A 17,771-nucleotide genomic window follows, 5' to 3' on the forward strand; every position below is an offset into this window, starting at 1 on the left:
AAAATAAACATGACAAATGCAAAGATTAAAGATAGACAAATTAAAGAACAGTACACCTGAATAAAGTTCAGAAGCTTTAATTAACAAAAGAAGTCAATTATGAAAAATTAACAAATTTTTTAAAAGAAAATAAAGTTGATCGTGCGTAATCTTGATTTTAATATGATAATTTGTAACATGATGAGGTAACATACACCAAAACAGAATCATTCGTCAGCATATGCCTTTTGGCCAAGCCTTTTGGCAAAATCTAATGAATTTGTATTAAAAACTAAAAAATAGGAAAGTTTGGTGCAGTCGCAATACGTTCCCATTAGAATATGCAATCTACATCACACATTAATAAAACACCAGGAATCCGTTGTGTAAGCTACAAACATCAAAATCGATTTAGTACTCACAATGGAATACAAAATAAATACTTACTAACCATTTATTTAAAAGGAAACATTTAATCAGATAACTGCAGATCAATTTGCTCCAGTTTAATGCTATAAAAACGAACAATAAACAACATAAACCAGTGTTTTAAAATGTTCAATCAACGTTCTTAACGATAACTGTTCGGATTTTAATGAAACAATTAAGTTTCTTCATTATGTTCTCCTTGAACTTTAAAAGTTAATAATGTAAAGGCATTTTTACACTTTTGTGTTCTGATTAATTTATCCTAGTAATATACCTTAATATGGGTGAGCGAGGACCGCTAATCTTTATTAGTTGTAAAAGTGTATTGGTTTAGATTCCCGATCTTTGCTTGCATTTTATTTAATGCCGTAAAACCTGAAGCACATCAAGGAAGCATTCTAGGTACTGCTCTTTGTCTAATATGTATACATAGCTGGTTTACCTTCGAGTCAAAATACAAACAATTGTCTCAACATTCCTCTGACGAAACTGCTAATCCCTCATCCCACTCCGAGCCTACCCAAGCCAGTCAGAATATTTAAAATCATATAAACCTTCTAGAAACGTGGTCTGGAAAATGGAAAATAAATGAGCAAAAATCAGTGCACATTACATCTGTGCGTCTACCAGTTCAACTAAACGGTGTAACTATTCCTGCAGCTATCGTAATAAGATTCTTAGGACTGGACATTGACTAGAAACTAAAATGGAACACCCACATACTCGACTAAAACGACTAGATGTGAACCAACTTTCTAGACTGCTTGATCGCAGATCTTGACTTGAAATGCACACCATCGACAAGTCACAGTAAATTAAGACCGGGTTCAACCAAACGTCCATACGGTTACAAACACTCCAACCAAAAATCTTAAATTGCTGACCTCTTTAATTTATAGTAATCCAAAAATGGGGGTATGTAAACAAAACAGGATAATTAGGACCAACACATTACGTTACGATCGCTTCCTACTTCACTTTTGGGGAAATAAACGTAATGCAAAAATTGTGGAGAAACTAAATAAATTTACAGGGCTGCAGATCAAACGTTATTTACGCTTAAGACCACAAGTTTTTTAAGGATGAATTAAGCGTATTCGTAAAACAATGTCTAGGGAAGAGAAGTTTTTTTGGAAGAAGGATCAAAATTCATGCAGATATCCCAAAATTCAAGAATAACCATAAAACTTTATATAGCCTAAAATAAGTACAAGCACATATCAAGAAATCATTTACGTGCAATAAAATAAAGCTGAAGAAGTATGTAAGAAACAAAGAATGTATTAATAATTAATAAAGGCAATTCAGTAATAAACTGGGATAGAAATGAAGGCTAGTCCAGTCTGCCTTGAGTGGCTCAAATAATTAGAACACGGACTACAAAATAATGGTTTTTTTTTTAATAGAAAAAATAACATCAGTGAAATAAAGGTTACATGAGTCTACGAAGGTTTGTATTTATTACTTTCTTTGTAATTGATAGGCAGCAGTAGCTATTATCTATTTAGGCCTAAAGATGACTTTCATCACTACTGTGATGGGAGATGTAGGAGCTCGAACCAGTTTCTTTTGAGACAGGATTCTAGTCGGGGATGCTGCTAACTCAATAAGTTTGGGCGATGTAGGGTGACTGGTTGGCCGCATGTTTCTAGGCGGAAATACGTGCCAGTAACGGAAGTGCTTCGAGTACACAGCCCTTGGGGATTTTGGGCTGAAAAAGTTAGTAACTTAGGGTCAGCTTTCGACGTAACAGTCCATCCCATTCTGCTGATACAATGAAACAACTACAAGCAGTTCCCAGTAAATGACCTACTCCGTCAGGCCGTTATTAAAATAGATTAGGTGGTAAATCTAAACATTACACTGTAAAGGCACGCAAGAAGTATGTCCAGCCAACACCCTAATCCTGATATTCGCTTAATCAAACTTTTACTGGAAAAATGTTTCAAATAAAAGTTTTAGAACTACTTTTGTGCATTAAGTAATGCCAAATTTTTATAAAATCCCAGGAATCATTTTCGAAAAAATCTCAACAAACTGGAAAATCGATTTAGTTAAATAACCACTTCCGTTAGGCTCATATTGTCTAAAAGTAATAATGCCTAATTGTTTCTGACCCGAAATTGGATTCTACGCTAAATAGTTTTTCTTTAAAAATGCATACAGGACTTCAACTTAATATTGTGTATTAGGCGCTACGCAGTTTACAAAAAAGGTAATACAACAACTACAACAAGAAGAACAAGAACAAGACCAATTTTTGAAAAAGCCGTTTTTGCTCATTTTCAGTAATTTTTTTCTCGAAATCTATTAGATCTGGGTTGTTGCAAAAAATTACAGTTATAAAGGAGGATTTGCCCTTTATTTTAAAGAAAATTTGGGAATTTTATCTTTTATAGAAAAAGAGAAAAAAAATTGTCAAATTTTGGTGTTTTTCAACGTTACGCTTTTTCGTGCAGTTTTTGACGATCAACCCTTATACAACTGTCCTACCGGACAGTTTTAATACATCAAATATGACCAAAGACAGAATCTATAGATTATAATCCCTACGTAGAAGGTTTTCACTGAAAATAACAAATTTCAGAGGAATTCTGGGTAAAAGTTTAGGTCGAACTGAAACTGGACCTATCTGTAAATCTAAGTATACAAACTTGAAGAAATTATTACTGATTAGTTCCGTTTCAGAATAGTGATCTGAGTTAAAAACTGAGATGTTAAATTCTTGTAAATAAAATTATTTAAACGGTATAATATTTTATTTACAAACTACTATAAATCAAAATACGTTTTAAACTTTCCAAAAGAGAGGCTGCTTCTGTATGTTATATATCTTTGGATTGAGTGAGGAAGTTATTCATTAACAAATCTTTCTTTTTACATAGCTGCTGCAAAATTTATATTCGTATAAAATATTATAAGCAATAATTTTAATATTACAACCATAAATATAGTTAATCCTTCTTAAACCTCATGTGCATTCTGGTAGATCATAAAAGAATTTACCTGTTACTCTGTAAACAATTTCTCTCGCAGTTTACATATTTTAACATTAGATTGTTGCATTTATAACTGGGTGAAAAAAAAAAAATTCTAGTTTAGTTTGCCGAACTTTAGTATCTAGATTTGCAACTTTTTTTCGTAACTAAAACGTTGCTTTATTTGGTTCTTAAATGTTTTCTTTAAATATATTCATTTCTGGATTCTAAGTGAAAATAAAAATCGTGAAGGCGCCAGGTAAATTATAAAGGCGATTTGCAACAAAATCTTTGAAATGTCTACTACAAATTATATATGTATCTCGCTAACTTTAGCAATTTTATTTTTTTAATTTTACTATATTTTATTTATTTCAAAAGTATTTCCAATCTATTTGCTTTTAAACTGCGCTCGGTAAGTCTTTATTCAAAATAAGAAACTCAAAGAACCTAAAACAATGTTCTTGAATGTACATAAAAATATGTTTACTGCATTATTGTACGGAATCAAATATAATCAGGCAGAACTTTGCCTAGTAGTAATTTCACCCCGGACATCACGATCATTTCCTAGGCATGTTCTTGGGCAAACGATTATTACTTACATTGAACCCGCACACCAAACTTGAACGAACTTTCTCCAAAATAGCTACAGCAACATGCCGAACCGCGCACTCTAAACTCACTTTACTAAACAAAAAAACTTCCTTTATAATTCCATCGCTTACACCAATCTGGATGTAGGGACTAGAACTCTACGGAGCTAAGAGGAAGACCGCGCTAATGGTCACTTCGGACGTTTCTAATCCTTAACACTCCATCTTTATTATAAATCCTCTTCACCAAAAACCATTCCCCAAAATCTCAGGAAAACCTAAAAGGCGGCAGCAGAAATGTCGATGGCCCTGTCGACCTCTTGGGTAACCAATGGAGCTGTCGCTGGACAATTGATATTGATGACTAGTCACACTAATATTGGTATTCCATTTCCATACTTGTTACATATTTGTTTTTGTAATTTTGAACATTCAAAAAATAAATAGGTAAAGAAATAAAAAAAGTAGATACGAGGGTCGTTTGAAAAGTCCGTGCAAAGTCAGAGAGATAGCACCAGTGGCGCGTATCGAGGTTATGTTTAGTTAGTAGCATCTCTTGGAAGAACACACACCAAGTTTCAGTCAGATCGGTCTATTTCTTGGTGTTTGGCATTCGTTTGAATCGAGGAAGTCGAGTGATTTTCAAAAAATGGACGAAAAAGAATTTCGTGTGTTGATTAAACACTACTTTATGAAAGGCAAAACGCCTCAGGAGACTAAAGAGAAGCTTGATAAACATTATGGTGACTCTGCACCTTCGATTAGAACAGTTTATAAGTGGTTTCAAAATTTTCGGAGTGGCCATATGGGCACAAGTGACGCTGAACGTTCTGGGCGCCCTGTTGAGGTTACTACTCCAGAAATCATTGATAAAATCCATGATATGGTGATGGATGACAGAAGAGTGAAGGTGCGTGAGATTGCTAGTGCTGTGGGCATCTCGAATGAACGGGTACATCAACATTTGGACATGACAAAGCTATCCGCAAGATGGGTGCCGCGATTGCTTACGCTTGACCAAAAACGAAATCGTGTGAAGTGTTGCAAGGACGGTTTGCAGCTGTTCCAGAAGAATCCGCAGGACTTTAAGCGTCGTTTCGTCACTGTAGATGAAACATGGATACATCACTACACTCCTGAGACCAAAGAACAATCTAAACAATGGGTTACCAAGGGGGAATCTGCGCCAAAAAAGGCGAAGACCGTTCCTTCGGCCGGAAAGATTATGGCGACTGTCTTTTGGGATTCGCAAGGAATAATCCTCATCGACTATCTGGAAAAGGGTAAAACTATTACAGGTGCATATTATTCATCGTTATTGGACCGTTTGAAAACCGAGCTGCAAGAAAAACGTCCACGATTGGCCCACAAAAAAGTCCTTTTCCATCACGACAACGCACCAGCTCACACCTCAGCAGTTGTGGTCGCAAAATTAATGGAAATAGAGTTCCAACTCGTTTCACATCCCCCCTATTCTTGACTTGGCTCCTCGGACTACTATTTGTTCCCCAATATGAAGAAATGGCTGGCGGGAAAAAGATTTTATTCAAACGAGGAGGTGATTGCAGAAACGAATGGCTATTTTTCAGACTTGGACAAATCCTATTATTCGGAAGGGATCAACAAACTAGAGCAGCGTTGGACGAAGTGTATAAGCCTAAAAGGAGATTATGTTGAAAAATAAAAAAGGTTTACCCCAAAAAATTAAGTAGTTTTTATTTTTGCACGGACTTTTCAAACGACCCTCGTATAATCGACGTTAAAGTATTCTAAAGAAAAAAGTACCTTGACTCTATCATTAAATATTCATCAGATAAGGTCATCCAGAATGAGGTCATCTCCTCATTTTGGACAATCCTCAGAACTGATCCCATCCATCGCAGATATTTCCTCCCTTAAAACTGTTCACTAAATAGTCATTGCAGTCGACAATTCTATTGTCTAAGACCATTTATACACACACAGTAATGAATACAATCTCTTTGCGCAAAAACCATAAAATCAAGAGAAATATATTGCAAAGATTAAATATTTATTTGATACTCCAAATACAAAGGTGCAAAAGTAATTCTTGAATAAGGAGAAATAACCGTCAATACTCGAATTTGTTCAGGAACTACTAAAACTGACCCTTAATTTTGTTTTAAATTCCATTAATTTTTGGATGCTAAAACAAATTTAAAATTCCAGTGCAAATAAATATGAAAAATGACATTAGAATGTATTTTTTGGTTATATACAGATATTAGTATTTGTAAGTAACACCTTTAGTTTTTACGAAATCACGAAACAAATAGTGAAAACCATATGAATAGAAAATGTAATCTGAATTGAATACATTTAGGTAGATATATATACTCGTATATATTTCAAATTACTCTATGCAATTCCCAAAGATTTCGACATAATCAGAAGTGAATCAATTCTTAGAAAGCAATACAATTATAATGCAAGGTGAACTATTGTTTTGAGTTAACGGCACTCTAGAATGGGTTATAAAACCACAGAATAGCATTTCGACCACAACGATTTAATACAGGTTGATAAAAAAAAAATAATAATAACTTGTTTTTCCTTATTTCACTTATCAATGTGTGTTCCATATTAAATATGGACTCAAGTAGCACTCAAACTGTAATTAAAGGTTTGCTTGGCCTCTTAAAAAATTATAGTTTTCCTCATAAGATGGATTTTATCTATTGTATAAAATGGGTTCGCAATGTTTATCATTAAGTACGTAACGCAAAACATTAATGGTTTAATAATTGTAAAAGTTTTAAAAATATCTAAATCTCTTTTCTGTTGACTTTTATCATTGCCAACTAGTCAATCATAATGGAATATAATTATTGATTGATAATTTAAATATCGCTGTTGATTATTGCTAAGTTGAGTAAGTTTTTCTCTAGCTGCGTTCCAAAGCAACATATTTCTTTCATCGAAACCGCTGGCAAAAGAAGCGAATAAATATAAAAAATATAAGATATTGAATAACTTTAGAATTAAGTGCATCCAATCGACTGATAAATAAATTATTTGATAAAGTAGATAAAATTATGTAGATTTACTTCATTATTGTATAGTTGTATATTGTATATTGCTGATCGGGTTCGGATTATAATCCATCATCAGAGATATGATCATGATTTTCGTATAGAATTAGATCTCTACTTGTATAAGTTTTACAACCTATTCCTCACAAAATGAATTGATCTGACTGACTCAGGGATACTGACTCAGCTCACTAGCTGTAAGAAGCTCCTAGGTCTAGGTGGTGAAAATCTAAGGACCAGCAGCTGGATTTGAACCCAGGATCTCAGTTCTGTGGTTGAAACCTAGTATATGCTATCACTGAGCTATTCCATTCCCTTTTAATTCCTAATATTATTAAAGGTGATGCGGACGTTTATAATGTATTTTAAAAGGCATTTTCTGAGAAAGCATAACTCACCTCTCTATCTCAGATATGTTCATGAACCAGTTTACTGAGAAATTGTTACAATTAAGAGCATACGATCATTTGCACGGTTTTCGAGAAAATTTAAAAAAAAAATAAAAATGAAAAGTTGATTTAGTAGACACATTTGAGTGGCTGATTTTGTCCTAAAGCTTATTACCAGCCCCTAAAATGTTACTTGTTTGAAATTTTGAAAACAATCGTTTTCCTATTAACTCCCGAACATTCTGGGATTAAATAAAATGAAATCGCCGACAAGGCTGCTAAGAATGCAGCCTTAAAAAAATAATCCAGATGAAAATGTTTTGCCGCTGGATTGGAGGGCTTATCTGGGCACTCAAGCCTTACTGCAATTGAAACGGGAATGGGGAAACGAATAAGTTAAGAAATATTAAATCCACACCAGAGAAATAGATGACTTCAAGTAGGGAGTCCCGTCACGAAGAAGTCATACTTGCAAGATTAAGAATAGTTCATATGAAGCTAACCCATAGCTATATCTTTAGAGGTCAGCTGCAACCCATTTGTGGGGCCTGCAATGTAATACTATCCGCCCAACATATTTTCGTGGAATGTACCAAATATACATCGGCTAGGCGGAATTTAAATATGGGCAACAGTGTGAAAGAGATACTGGACGATAATGAAGACACTGCAAAGAAAGCTTTGTAATACCTTGAAGATATAGATCTATATAATCTAATATTACACTATGCTAGCCTTGTCTCTGAGCCTCTTTGTAAATAGTTATGGTTCGTTTAGTGATTAGGACGGCAAGAGTGTCATGCCCTTGCTGAGTAAACAAAGAACCAAAGAGACTCTGGGCTTAGGCAGAAATCAGATTACTCTGGTTACAGGCCTATTCACAGGGCACGGGAGGTACAGAAAGCACCTGCCCAAGATAGGGCTTATCAGCTCGGAACCGTTGTGCAGATTGTGCCAGGAAGAGGAGGAAACGGCCTCTCACTTACTATTCGATTGTGTTGCAATCTATGAGACTGTGCTACGATATCTTCTTGGAACTTTGAGGCCAAAGGAGATTGTAGCGCAGAAGGAACTGGTAGGGAAAATCCTCAACCTTTTTAGTAGGGAAGGTTTCATCTATTAGACGCAAAAGGGAAAGGCACAATAAGGTTCTTGTGGCTGCGGTGCCGTGAGGAATGTGTCCCGTCCGGGCTTTTTAAATCTTAAATCTAATTAAATAGCAGATAGGATGTATGATTGTGGTGTGAATGAAGTAGGGGTGTCAATCCCGGAGCAGGGGGTGGCAAACTTCCGTTCTTCGGGGAGAGACTTCTCCGCTTATTTCAGGAGCCACTGCATTCTGGAGGTTGGGTCTGTGTGGAGAGTGTGAATGGTCGTATGAATGCTGTGGAAATAATTATGTAAGAATGTAAATAAGTTTTTGTCTTAGATTAGGTTATTAATGTGAACCGAGGAATATCAAGTACTCCAGCACAAATTGCGATTAGAGTTAGTAAATTTAGAGTGATTGAACGAGAAAATGCATTTTAGGTAGATTTAATGTGGGTGATTATATTTATTTGGAAGAATGTATTTATATGCACGAGTGTTTTTTACTAGAATGATTGTGTTAGTTTAGAATGAACTAGTGTAGTGTCATTCAGCAACATTGTCAGGTGCGAAGGACCTTAGATGTTGAGCGTTCTTTAAAAAGGGCACAAAAAAAAAATTACAAAGGGTGAAAACCTAAAATGGAAATCCTGCACGATCAGAATACGTACAAGCGCACCAGGTTGGATACTATTAAATAAGACACTAAGTAAGTCAAATACGAATTCAGTTTAAAAAAAATTATTATATTTAATGGAATGTGCTAAGATTCTTTAGAGATACTGGGGCATCTACAGGTAATCCTAACCCAAATGATTCAAATCTGACAGGTACAGGTATAAGTGGGAATCATTCTGTGTTTTATAGAAAATCATATCAATTTAGAAATCACTATCTACCTCAAATAAAAAACTTTATGGCCCAGTACACTCAGTTTGTACTTCCATCTTATTAGTTCAGGGGCACTCAAGAATAAAGTGACTCAAAGAAGAGGCCACAAGTCATAAGAAGCTCATTTTCTTAGATAGCTTTTACCGAAAATCCAAAAATGCGTGTTTTACCAATTTCTTCAGTCAATTTGCCTTTCTTATATTTAATTAGACGTTTTTAGGCAATAATCATAGTTGTTTGAAGCATAAAACTCGACAAAATTATTTACACGAATAACTAACACTAGATATTTTAACAAAATATTTATACAAACAAATTAAAATTGCGCGTCAACCGTTTGTTTGTTACAATGTGTGTATAAATGGGTTAACTTTTAAAAATTCTTAGCGAAATGACTCATTAAACAAAAAAATGTATTCAAATCTGTTTTTGTTGTTTCCCCTCACATTTACTTATAGCCAGGAGGTAATCAATGCATGTAATTCTAATGCTACCTTGATCTCGGTTATTCCGGCACCGAATAATATGCTATTGGTTACAAGCCAGTGATGCATGAAATGAGTGTAGGGCCCAATTGCGCGCAGTTCCCTTTAATTATAATCCATCTGTTCGGTTACAATTTTCAAATATATATTCATCGTTAATTTGAATTATTACTTTCTTCTCTATTCTTTGTGGTTGTTGTATTTTTTTTTTTTAATTAAAAATGTTTCAAAACTATAAATAAATCTTATTTGGAAGTTTTTTTTGTTTATCGCAAACATTGTTTCAAACGATTAGTTTCAGTTTCATGGCTGTCAGCTTTGATTTGCTTCTAGCTAACAAGTAGCTGAACCAGTAGTGACTGTATCGCAGAGACGCAAAGTTGCATTTTTTATTTTATTTCTTGTAAAGCATATTAAACAATTTGTTATTTCGAACCAGATGTACAAACGATTAGTCTGAATAAACATTATACGAGGGTTGTTTGAAAAGTCCTTGCAAAAATAAAAACTACTTAATTTTTTGGGGTAAACCTTTTTTATTTTTCAACATAGTCTCCTTTTAGGCTTATACACTTCGTCCAACGCTGCTTTAGTTTGTTGATCCCTTCCGAATAATAGGATTTGTCCAAGTCTGAAAAATAGCCATTCGTTTCTGCAATCACCTCCTCGTTTGAATAAAATCGTTTTCCCGCCAGCCATTTCTTCATATTGGGGAACAAATAGTAGTCCGAGGGAGCCAAGTCTGGAGAATAGGGGGGATGTGAAACGAGTTGGAACCCTATTTCCATTAATTTTGCGACCACAACTGCTGAGGTGTGAGCTGGTGCGTTGTCATGATGGAAAAGGACTTTTTTGTGGGCCAATCGTGGGCGTTTTTCTTGCAGCTCGGTTTTCAAACGGTCCATTAACGATGAATAATATGCCCTGTAATATTTTCACCCTTTTCCAGATAGTCGATGAGGATTATTCCTTGCGAATCCCAAAAGACAGTCGCCATAATCTTTCCGGCCGAAGGAACGGACTTCGCCTTTTTTGGCGCAGATTCCCCCTTGGTAACCCATTGTTTAGATTGTTCTTTGGTCTCAGGAGTGTAGTGATGTATCCATGTTTCATCCACAGTAACGAAACGACGCTTAAAGTCCTGCGGATTCTTCTGGAACAGCTGCAAACCGTCCTTGCAACACTTCACACGATTTCGTTTTTGGTCAAGCGTGAGCAATCGCGGCACCCATCTTGCGGATAGCTTTGTCATGTCCAAATGTTGATGTACCCGTTCATTCGAGATGCCCACAGCACTAGCAATCTCACGCACCTTCACTCTTATGTCATCCATCACCATATCATGGATTTTATCAATGATTTCTGGAGTAGTAACCTCAACAGGGCGTCCAGAACGTTCAGCGTCACTTGTGCCCATATAGCCACTCCGAAAATTTTGAAACCACTTATAAACTGTTCTAATCGAAGGTGCAGAGTCACCATAATGTTTATCAAGCTTCTCTTTAGTCTCCTGAGGCGTTTTGCCTTTCATAAAGTAGTGTTTAATCAACACACGAAATTCTTTTTCGTCCATTTTTTGAAAATCACTCGACTTCCTCGATTCAAACGAATGCCAAGCACAAAGAAATAGAACGATCTGGCTGAAACTTGGTGTGCTCTTCCAAGAGATGCTACTAACTAAACATAACCTCGATACGCGCCAGTAGTGCTATCTCTCTGACTTTGCACGGACTTTTCAAACGACCCTCGTATGTAAATAAAATTTTTGGAGAATTTTCTTCCACGTTAAACGCATTTTTGTTATGTGTCCTGTTTAGCGTATTTATGTATTGGGAACATTGAATCCCCATGTGTGATTCGTGTTATGAATTGTGCTCGAGGTTTCGCTAAGACTGTTTGAGAAAGCTATAATATTTATCGATAGTTATGGAATTGTACCAAAGGATTTGGGGGTAACCCAAGGACTTCTCCAAGGGAAAATCTCAGTCCCATCTTATTTTCTTTGAACCATTCCTTAATGATGTTAAAGCAATCTGGCTCCGCATCATTGAATGAGAAGATGGCTTCATTATTATTTTTTTTGTAATTTAAGACGAGTTAGCATTTAAAGTCAATGGCGCACGAAGCATTTTTCAGAGAGCTGCCAGCCTACGAACAGTGTTCTCTCGTTACAGACATCTATCATCAGCCAGTGAGTTGTAAGAAGTTCTATGAAAAGGAAACTTAAGGTTCTGCTGCTGGATTCGACCCTGAGAACTGCGCGTTGTAATTGACGACGTAATCGACGCTAATCACTGGGCTAGTCCCTTTCCTTTTCATTATTATTATTATTATTATTATTATTATTTATCAATAGAAAAGAAACCCCACGCAAATCATCCAAATTTTTCCGGGTACTATAGCTAACCCAAAGAAAAACAACTATAGCAACCGACCTAGGACGAAAATCCAGGGCTAGACCTGAGCACCTAAGAATTACAGCTGTCCGAACAAATCAAGCCAGTACTTTAAAGAGAAAATGTAAGTTCCTCAGCAAAACTCACTGCCAGGCCGAACATATCCGGAAACCTAAAAATATAAGTGTCAGATGACACGCCTACAGCTGGTTCGGGACCAATCAGGAGTGTAAGGAGCCCAGATTTTTCCAGCCCTCATGGTCATCCGAAATCCCCAAATAACCTGGCACCAGCCAGGTTCTGCCAGTCTCCTAGAACATTCTATCACCAGTCCGTTCTGAAAAACATATGTTTTAAACGCCGCCTGACCAACCAAACAGACGAAAACCCCTTTTACCAGAGTGTGGTTACGAGTCACTCCACCGAAACACAACTAAGGAAAGCCTAAATCACGGCCTGGATAAAATAGTAGCCCAGGACCAGTGACACTCCCAGTCTCAAAGAATACCGCCGCTGCACAGTTCTCCGCCCATACTAGAACCATTCGTGCAACACCTAGAAGTCCTCTTGCTTCTGTGTGCTAATGATATTGTAATCTTAGATGCACAGTTTCAACTTCATTACACAACTATTGTGATGCTAAACAACGGAAAACAAGCATTGTTTATCATATCAATGGCAGCTTAGAGCAGCAAAGGAATATTTTATATGATAAGCGAAACATTGAAACAATTAATGCCGTCAGATTAAGAGTCATTTTCTTTATTCACACTTAAATTTATTTTATTCGATAAAAGTATGGGAAAATGAAGGAAATACGTCACGAATACACGAGCAGATCCGCAACAATTATTGCCATTTGGTTCGTTATTCTTCCTTCATTTTTCCCAAAAAGCAGGCTTTTTCTCGCATGCCCTGAATTAATCGATTGGGCATTTGTAGAGACGCATTTTTTCCTTTAGTTTCATATATGCCTCCTCAAGAGGCTAATCTAGTCAAAATAGCTCGAATTTGTTCACGCTTAAATTTATTTTATTCCATAAAAGTATGGGAAAATGAAGGAAATACGTTTCGAATAAACGAGCAGATCTGCAGCAATTCTGGCCATTTGGTCCGTTATTCTTCCTTCATTTTTCCATAGCAGGCTTTTTCTCGCATGCCCTGAATTAATCGATTGGGCATTTTTAGAGACGCATTTTTTCCTTTAATTTAATATATGTCTCCTCAAGAGGCTAATCTAGTCAAAATAGCTCGAATTTGTTCACGCTTAAATTTATTTTATTCGATAAAAGTATGGGAAAATGAAGGAAATACGTTTCGAATAAACGAGCAGATCTGCAGCAATTCTGGCCATTTGGTCCGTTATTCTTCCTTCATTTTTCCATAGCAGGCTTTTTCTTGCATGCCCTGGATTAGTCGATTAGGCATTTGTAGAGACGCATTTTTTCCTTTAGTTTCATATATGTCTCTTCAGGAGGCTAATCTAGTCAAAATAGCTCGAATAGCTAGCTTATTGTTTAATGGCTAGGCGAACCGACAATATAATATAATTTTTTAAAACTTGACTGTTACTTCGTCAAAGATGCAGATTTATAATTTGTATTAGAGAATATTTTGTTTTTTATTCTTTTTATAAAATCCCTACTAAGGATACGTAATTAAATGTGGTCAGAATTTTTAATTTTTTGTTTTCCTTCTTCTTTTTTTTAAGAAAAAAAGAAGAAGGAAAAAATGTGATATTTCATGCTTTGATTGAATTAATTCCGCCACTTGGTCAATTTGTTTGGAATTTTAATTTATTGTGTTCTCGTTTAAAACAACAACAAGAAAACGTATTTTAGAACAGCGAGGAGGATAAAAAAGAGTTAAATAATTACAGTTTGTAAAGGTCGCGGATCAGTGTTAAACTAGGTTGTATTTAAAGTAGAAACTAACTCCTAATCAAAACCATCTAGTTTCAGCCTCAGAATTCTCCTCACTGCGCTAGCTTACACTCTTGGAAGGATCCATTAATTACGTACAGCAACAGCAATTCAATATGATGTAAACTGAATAGAATGAAAGAAAATATTTCAGTATTATTAATAACAGGTTTTTTTTATTTATTTTTTAATTAATTCTTTTTAATTTAAACCGCTTCGTTTAATCAGGTTGGCACAAAAATAAAGTTTACTTCCTGGCAAAGAAGCTTACTTCTTTGAGTGTGTTGGTAACAAAGTCTCTAGTACCATAATAGTCTGTCAAAGCTTGTTATTTTTTAAAATTATTTTTATATTTTCGCAGTAGTAAGAAAAGTGGTGACTGTTCTTCACTAGAACAAATATTTATACAAACATAAATGTAAAAAATTCTCTGTATGGTGAGATCGAACTACTATCTCTAACAATACGAATCGAGATTAAGAATTGAGTAATAAATACTGTTTTTTAATAACAGTATTTATTTTACATTTTATTTTAATTTATCCTTTTATTGTAATTTTCACCTGTACCTAGAGGGTACAATAGGTAAATGTGATGAATGTATATAAATAGCGTGGTAGACTTGAATGACGGTCATCCAGTGATGGCCGCCATTAGTCACCCAGTTGGTCACTGGGCCAACGGCGCCTCAGCCGTCTTCGAGAATTGGAGGGTAGCATGGTTGAAGATAAGTTTGCAGCTAGAGGGTTGTGATGAAGTGAGAGTTTTTGGTGAAATTTTTTATATCGGATTTTGGCAAGTTCGGAGATGAGTGGAATTTGGAGATCTGTGTGTATTGCGTGGTTGCTAACATAGAATGGAGCGTCTACTATGAGGCGGAGTATTTTGGATTGGAGTGTTTACTGTCTATTGATGTTGGATATTTTAGCTGTTCCGTAAAGTTCGAATCCGTAAGTCCATATTGGTGTGAGAAGAGCTATATAGAGTCGTCGTTTGTTCTGTAGTGAGAGTTTTGAGCGTTTGTCGAGTAGTCTGGCTAGAAGTTTGTTTAGTTCGATACGTTTAAGTCTCGTATGGGGGTTCCAGGTAAGGCTCTTGTCTAGGTATATTCCAAGGTACCGCACATGGTCGGCTGGTGGGATAGGTGTATGATGTAAGAAGACAGGTGGTGGAGTGTGAAGACTTATGTATTTAGACTTGGTTGGGTTAATTTTTATACGCCAGTTTTCTAACCAAGGTTCTATTGAGTGAAGGTGGGACTGTAATGAGCGTACTGCGAGGATAGGGTCAGAGTGTGTGGAGAGAATGGCAGTGTCATCAGCGAAGGTGTAAATAGAGGTATTAAGGTTAGTAGGTAAGTCGGCAGTGTAGATTGTGTAAAGTAGAGGAGCTAAGACACTTCCCTGTAGCACACCAGCAAGGACAGGATGTGTCTAGTGCCTTGAAGAACTTGAAAGAATCTGTCAGAGAGATAAGAGCTGAGTGTGAGGTAATAAGTGCTAGGAAGGATGCGTTTGAGTTTCCACAGTAGACCTTTAACATTTAAAAATTATTTTACGTTTAAACCACAGAACTTTCATGCTGTAGGCTGTGAGTTGTTGGTTAATGTGTGTATTTTCTTTTGGTTCTGTAAATGTTCCTCCATTGGACGATCTTAGCCGTAGGTGGAGGTTCTCTGATCAGTATTACATAAATCTAATCCTAGAGTAATAGTGTATATATGGTTTGTTAACGTGGAACTTTACTTTAAAGCGTCCCGTATCAAGTAGAAAAAATTAAAATCAATGATGGAGAGCTTCGACCAACTTCAAAGAATATGAACTGAATATAAAGGCCGACAACTGTTTGGAAAACACCTCCGAGCATTATCTGCTCCATTCACCTTGGTAACTAGGTCAGATTTTAAAGTAGGCCATATTGGGAAGTGGGCCATATTGGGCCCACTCCCTCACCACTAGAATATAATTAGTGGATGGATAATCCTAGGATGGGACAAACAATGGAAGTGCACAGAACCAGAATCAGGAACTAGTTGAGAAATCAAAATCTAACTGGCTGGACTTGACAGTTTTTTAAAAAGTACAAAAAAAAATAATTAATTTCGAAAAGTAACAGATGTTCGGAACATAATTTTAATATACAAATATTTATTAAAAAATTATCGAGTATTATTATGCAAATTTATTCTTAATAATGTAAATACAGTCTATCTGAGTTTTTAATAAATCGATATTTATCGCCCCTGTAATTATTATTAATGAATATGATAAGGAGTTGATGAATAAATATGTATTTTCAAATATTTGAATAGAACACTAACGATTATTTTAAGTGCATTCAATACGATAATATGATGGCCGCAAAGTTTTTAATATTAATTCCTGAAATATTAATTATGCATTATATAAAATAAAAATTAAAGTACTTTAGCAAAATGAACTTGACTTTTTGCAACAGGTTTCAGTGACGTGACAAACTCCCTTTAAAATAACTCCTTGACTTAAGTCCTTGAATGACAAATAATAAACCCGGAAAGGCGAAGTATATAAAGCCAGTTTAATCTCTTTATATTAATATTATCATTTATTTAAAGGTGACTTTAATCAGTTAAAAGCTAAAAATATTTTGAAATTTTGAATTTATTATTTATGCAAAATTACTGAAAGATTGAAATAAGAAATTTTATACTGGGTCGTCTCTTTTTAAGCTACTTGTAGTTTCTAAAGAATATTATATCATTTAATAAGTCGTTGTTCATTTCAAAGAATTTCACCTTTCCAAATATTTTTTATTATCACTAAAAATTATCAATTACTTGTGTGGAAAGCCAGAACTTTTCAGATATTTTAATGAGAAACTGCATGCACTATACGTTGCCGGTTTGTTGCATTTTAATGTTTATGGTCCAACTAAACCTAAAAGCTGCGATTACATTTACTAAAGGAGATTTCTATGAACTCATTTTTCACTTAAAATAAGAACAAATAACAAGTTGTTTTAATTAAAAATAAATAAACAGTTATCTTTCAAAAGCACTCACCATCTTTGTCTGTATGTCAGCACATATCCGAATGTAAACAATTAGCTTTTTAGGGATTTCATTGCGTTCCTATTTTAAATAATCACTTTACACAACAGCAATTAAGTGTTACCTGAAACAAACAAAGGTAATCAAAATTAAATAATTATAATTCAAGAATTAATTACTGCAGCCAATAATTGTAGCACAATTAGAAATTTAATATCTTGCTAATTTCATATTATACAAGTTCTATGGCAGAACATGTCTGTGGAAATTTTAAAGGCTGAAACAGAAATATGTACTCTGAAATTGTACGTACTATTAGATTAGATTAGGGCGGCCTCAAGGCCTACGCCACTGCGACCCCCTTTGGATCTATTGTGGCTCCCCAATTTTAGAGCTCGCCCTCTAGACCTGTCCGTTTGATCAGACTCTTAATTCCGGAGAGCGACTCCCGAGTAAAGCTTACCGGCCTTGGTTTTTCCTCCCCGAGAAGTAACATCTGTTTTCAGAGCCGGCAGTGGCCGGTTAATAGACCTACA

The 17,771-nt window shown here is 35.4% G+C and overlaps 1 protein-coding gene across 17 annotated transcripts in view; it reads right to left on the minus strand.

Annotated features, from left to right (window-relative positions):
• Nucleotides 1–17,771, minus strand: part of LOC141450556 (uncharacterized) — a 542,687-nt gene that overhangs the window by 354,607 nt on the left and 170,309 nt on the right. For 6 of the 17 annotated variants that reach the window (XM_074121195.1, XM_074121199.1, XM_074121193.1 and 3 more), the window contains one exon: nucleotides 17,248–17,359. The exons of the other annotated variants lie outside the window; for them this stretch is intronic. In XM_074121195.1, the coding sequence (XP_073977296.1) occupies nucleotides 17,248–17,250 (3 nt within the window). In that variant the 5' untranslated portion in view covers nucleotides 17,251–17,359. The remainder of the gene's footprint in view (nucleotides 1–17,247; nucleotides 17,360–17,771) is intronic. 17 annotated transcript variants of the gene reach the window in all.

Source organism: Rhodnius prolixus, unplaced genomic scaffold (assembly GCF_049639745.1).
Source record: "Rhodnius prolixus isolate KJV_2025 unplaced genomic scaffold, Rpr scaffold_2, whole genome shotgun sequence".
NCBI classification, from domain to species: domain Eukaryota; kingdom Metazoa; phylum Arthropoda; class Insecta; order Hemiptera; family Reduviidae; genus Rhodnius; species Rhodnius prolixus.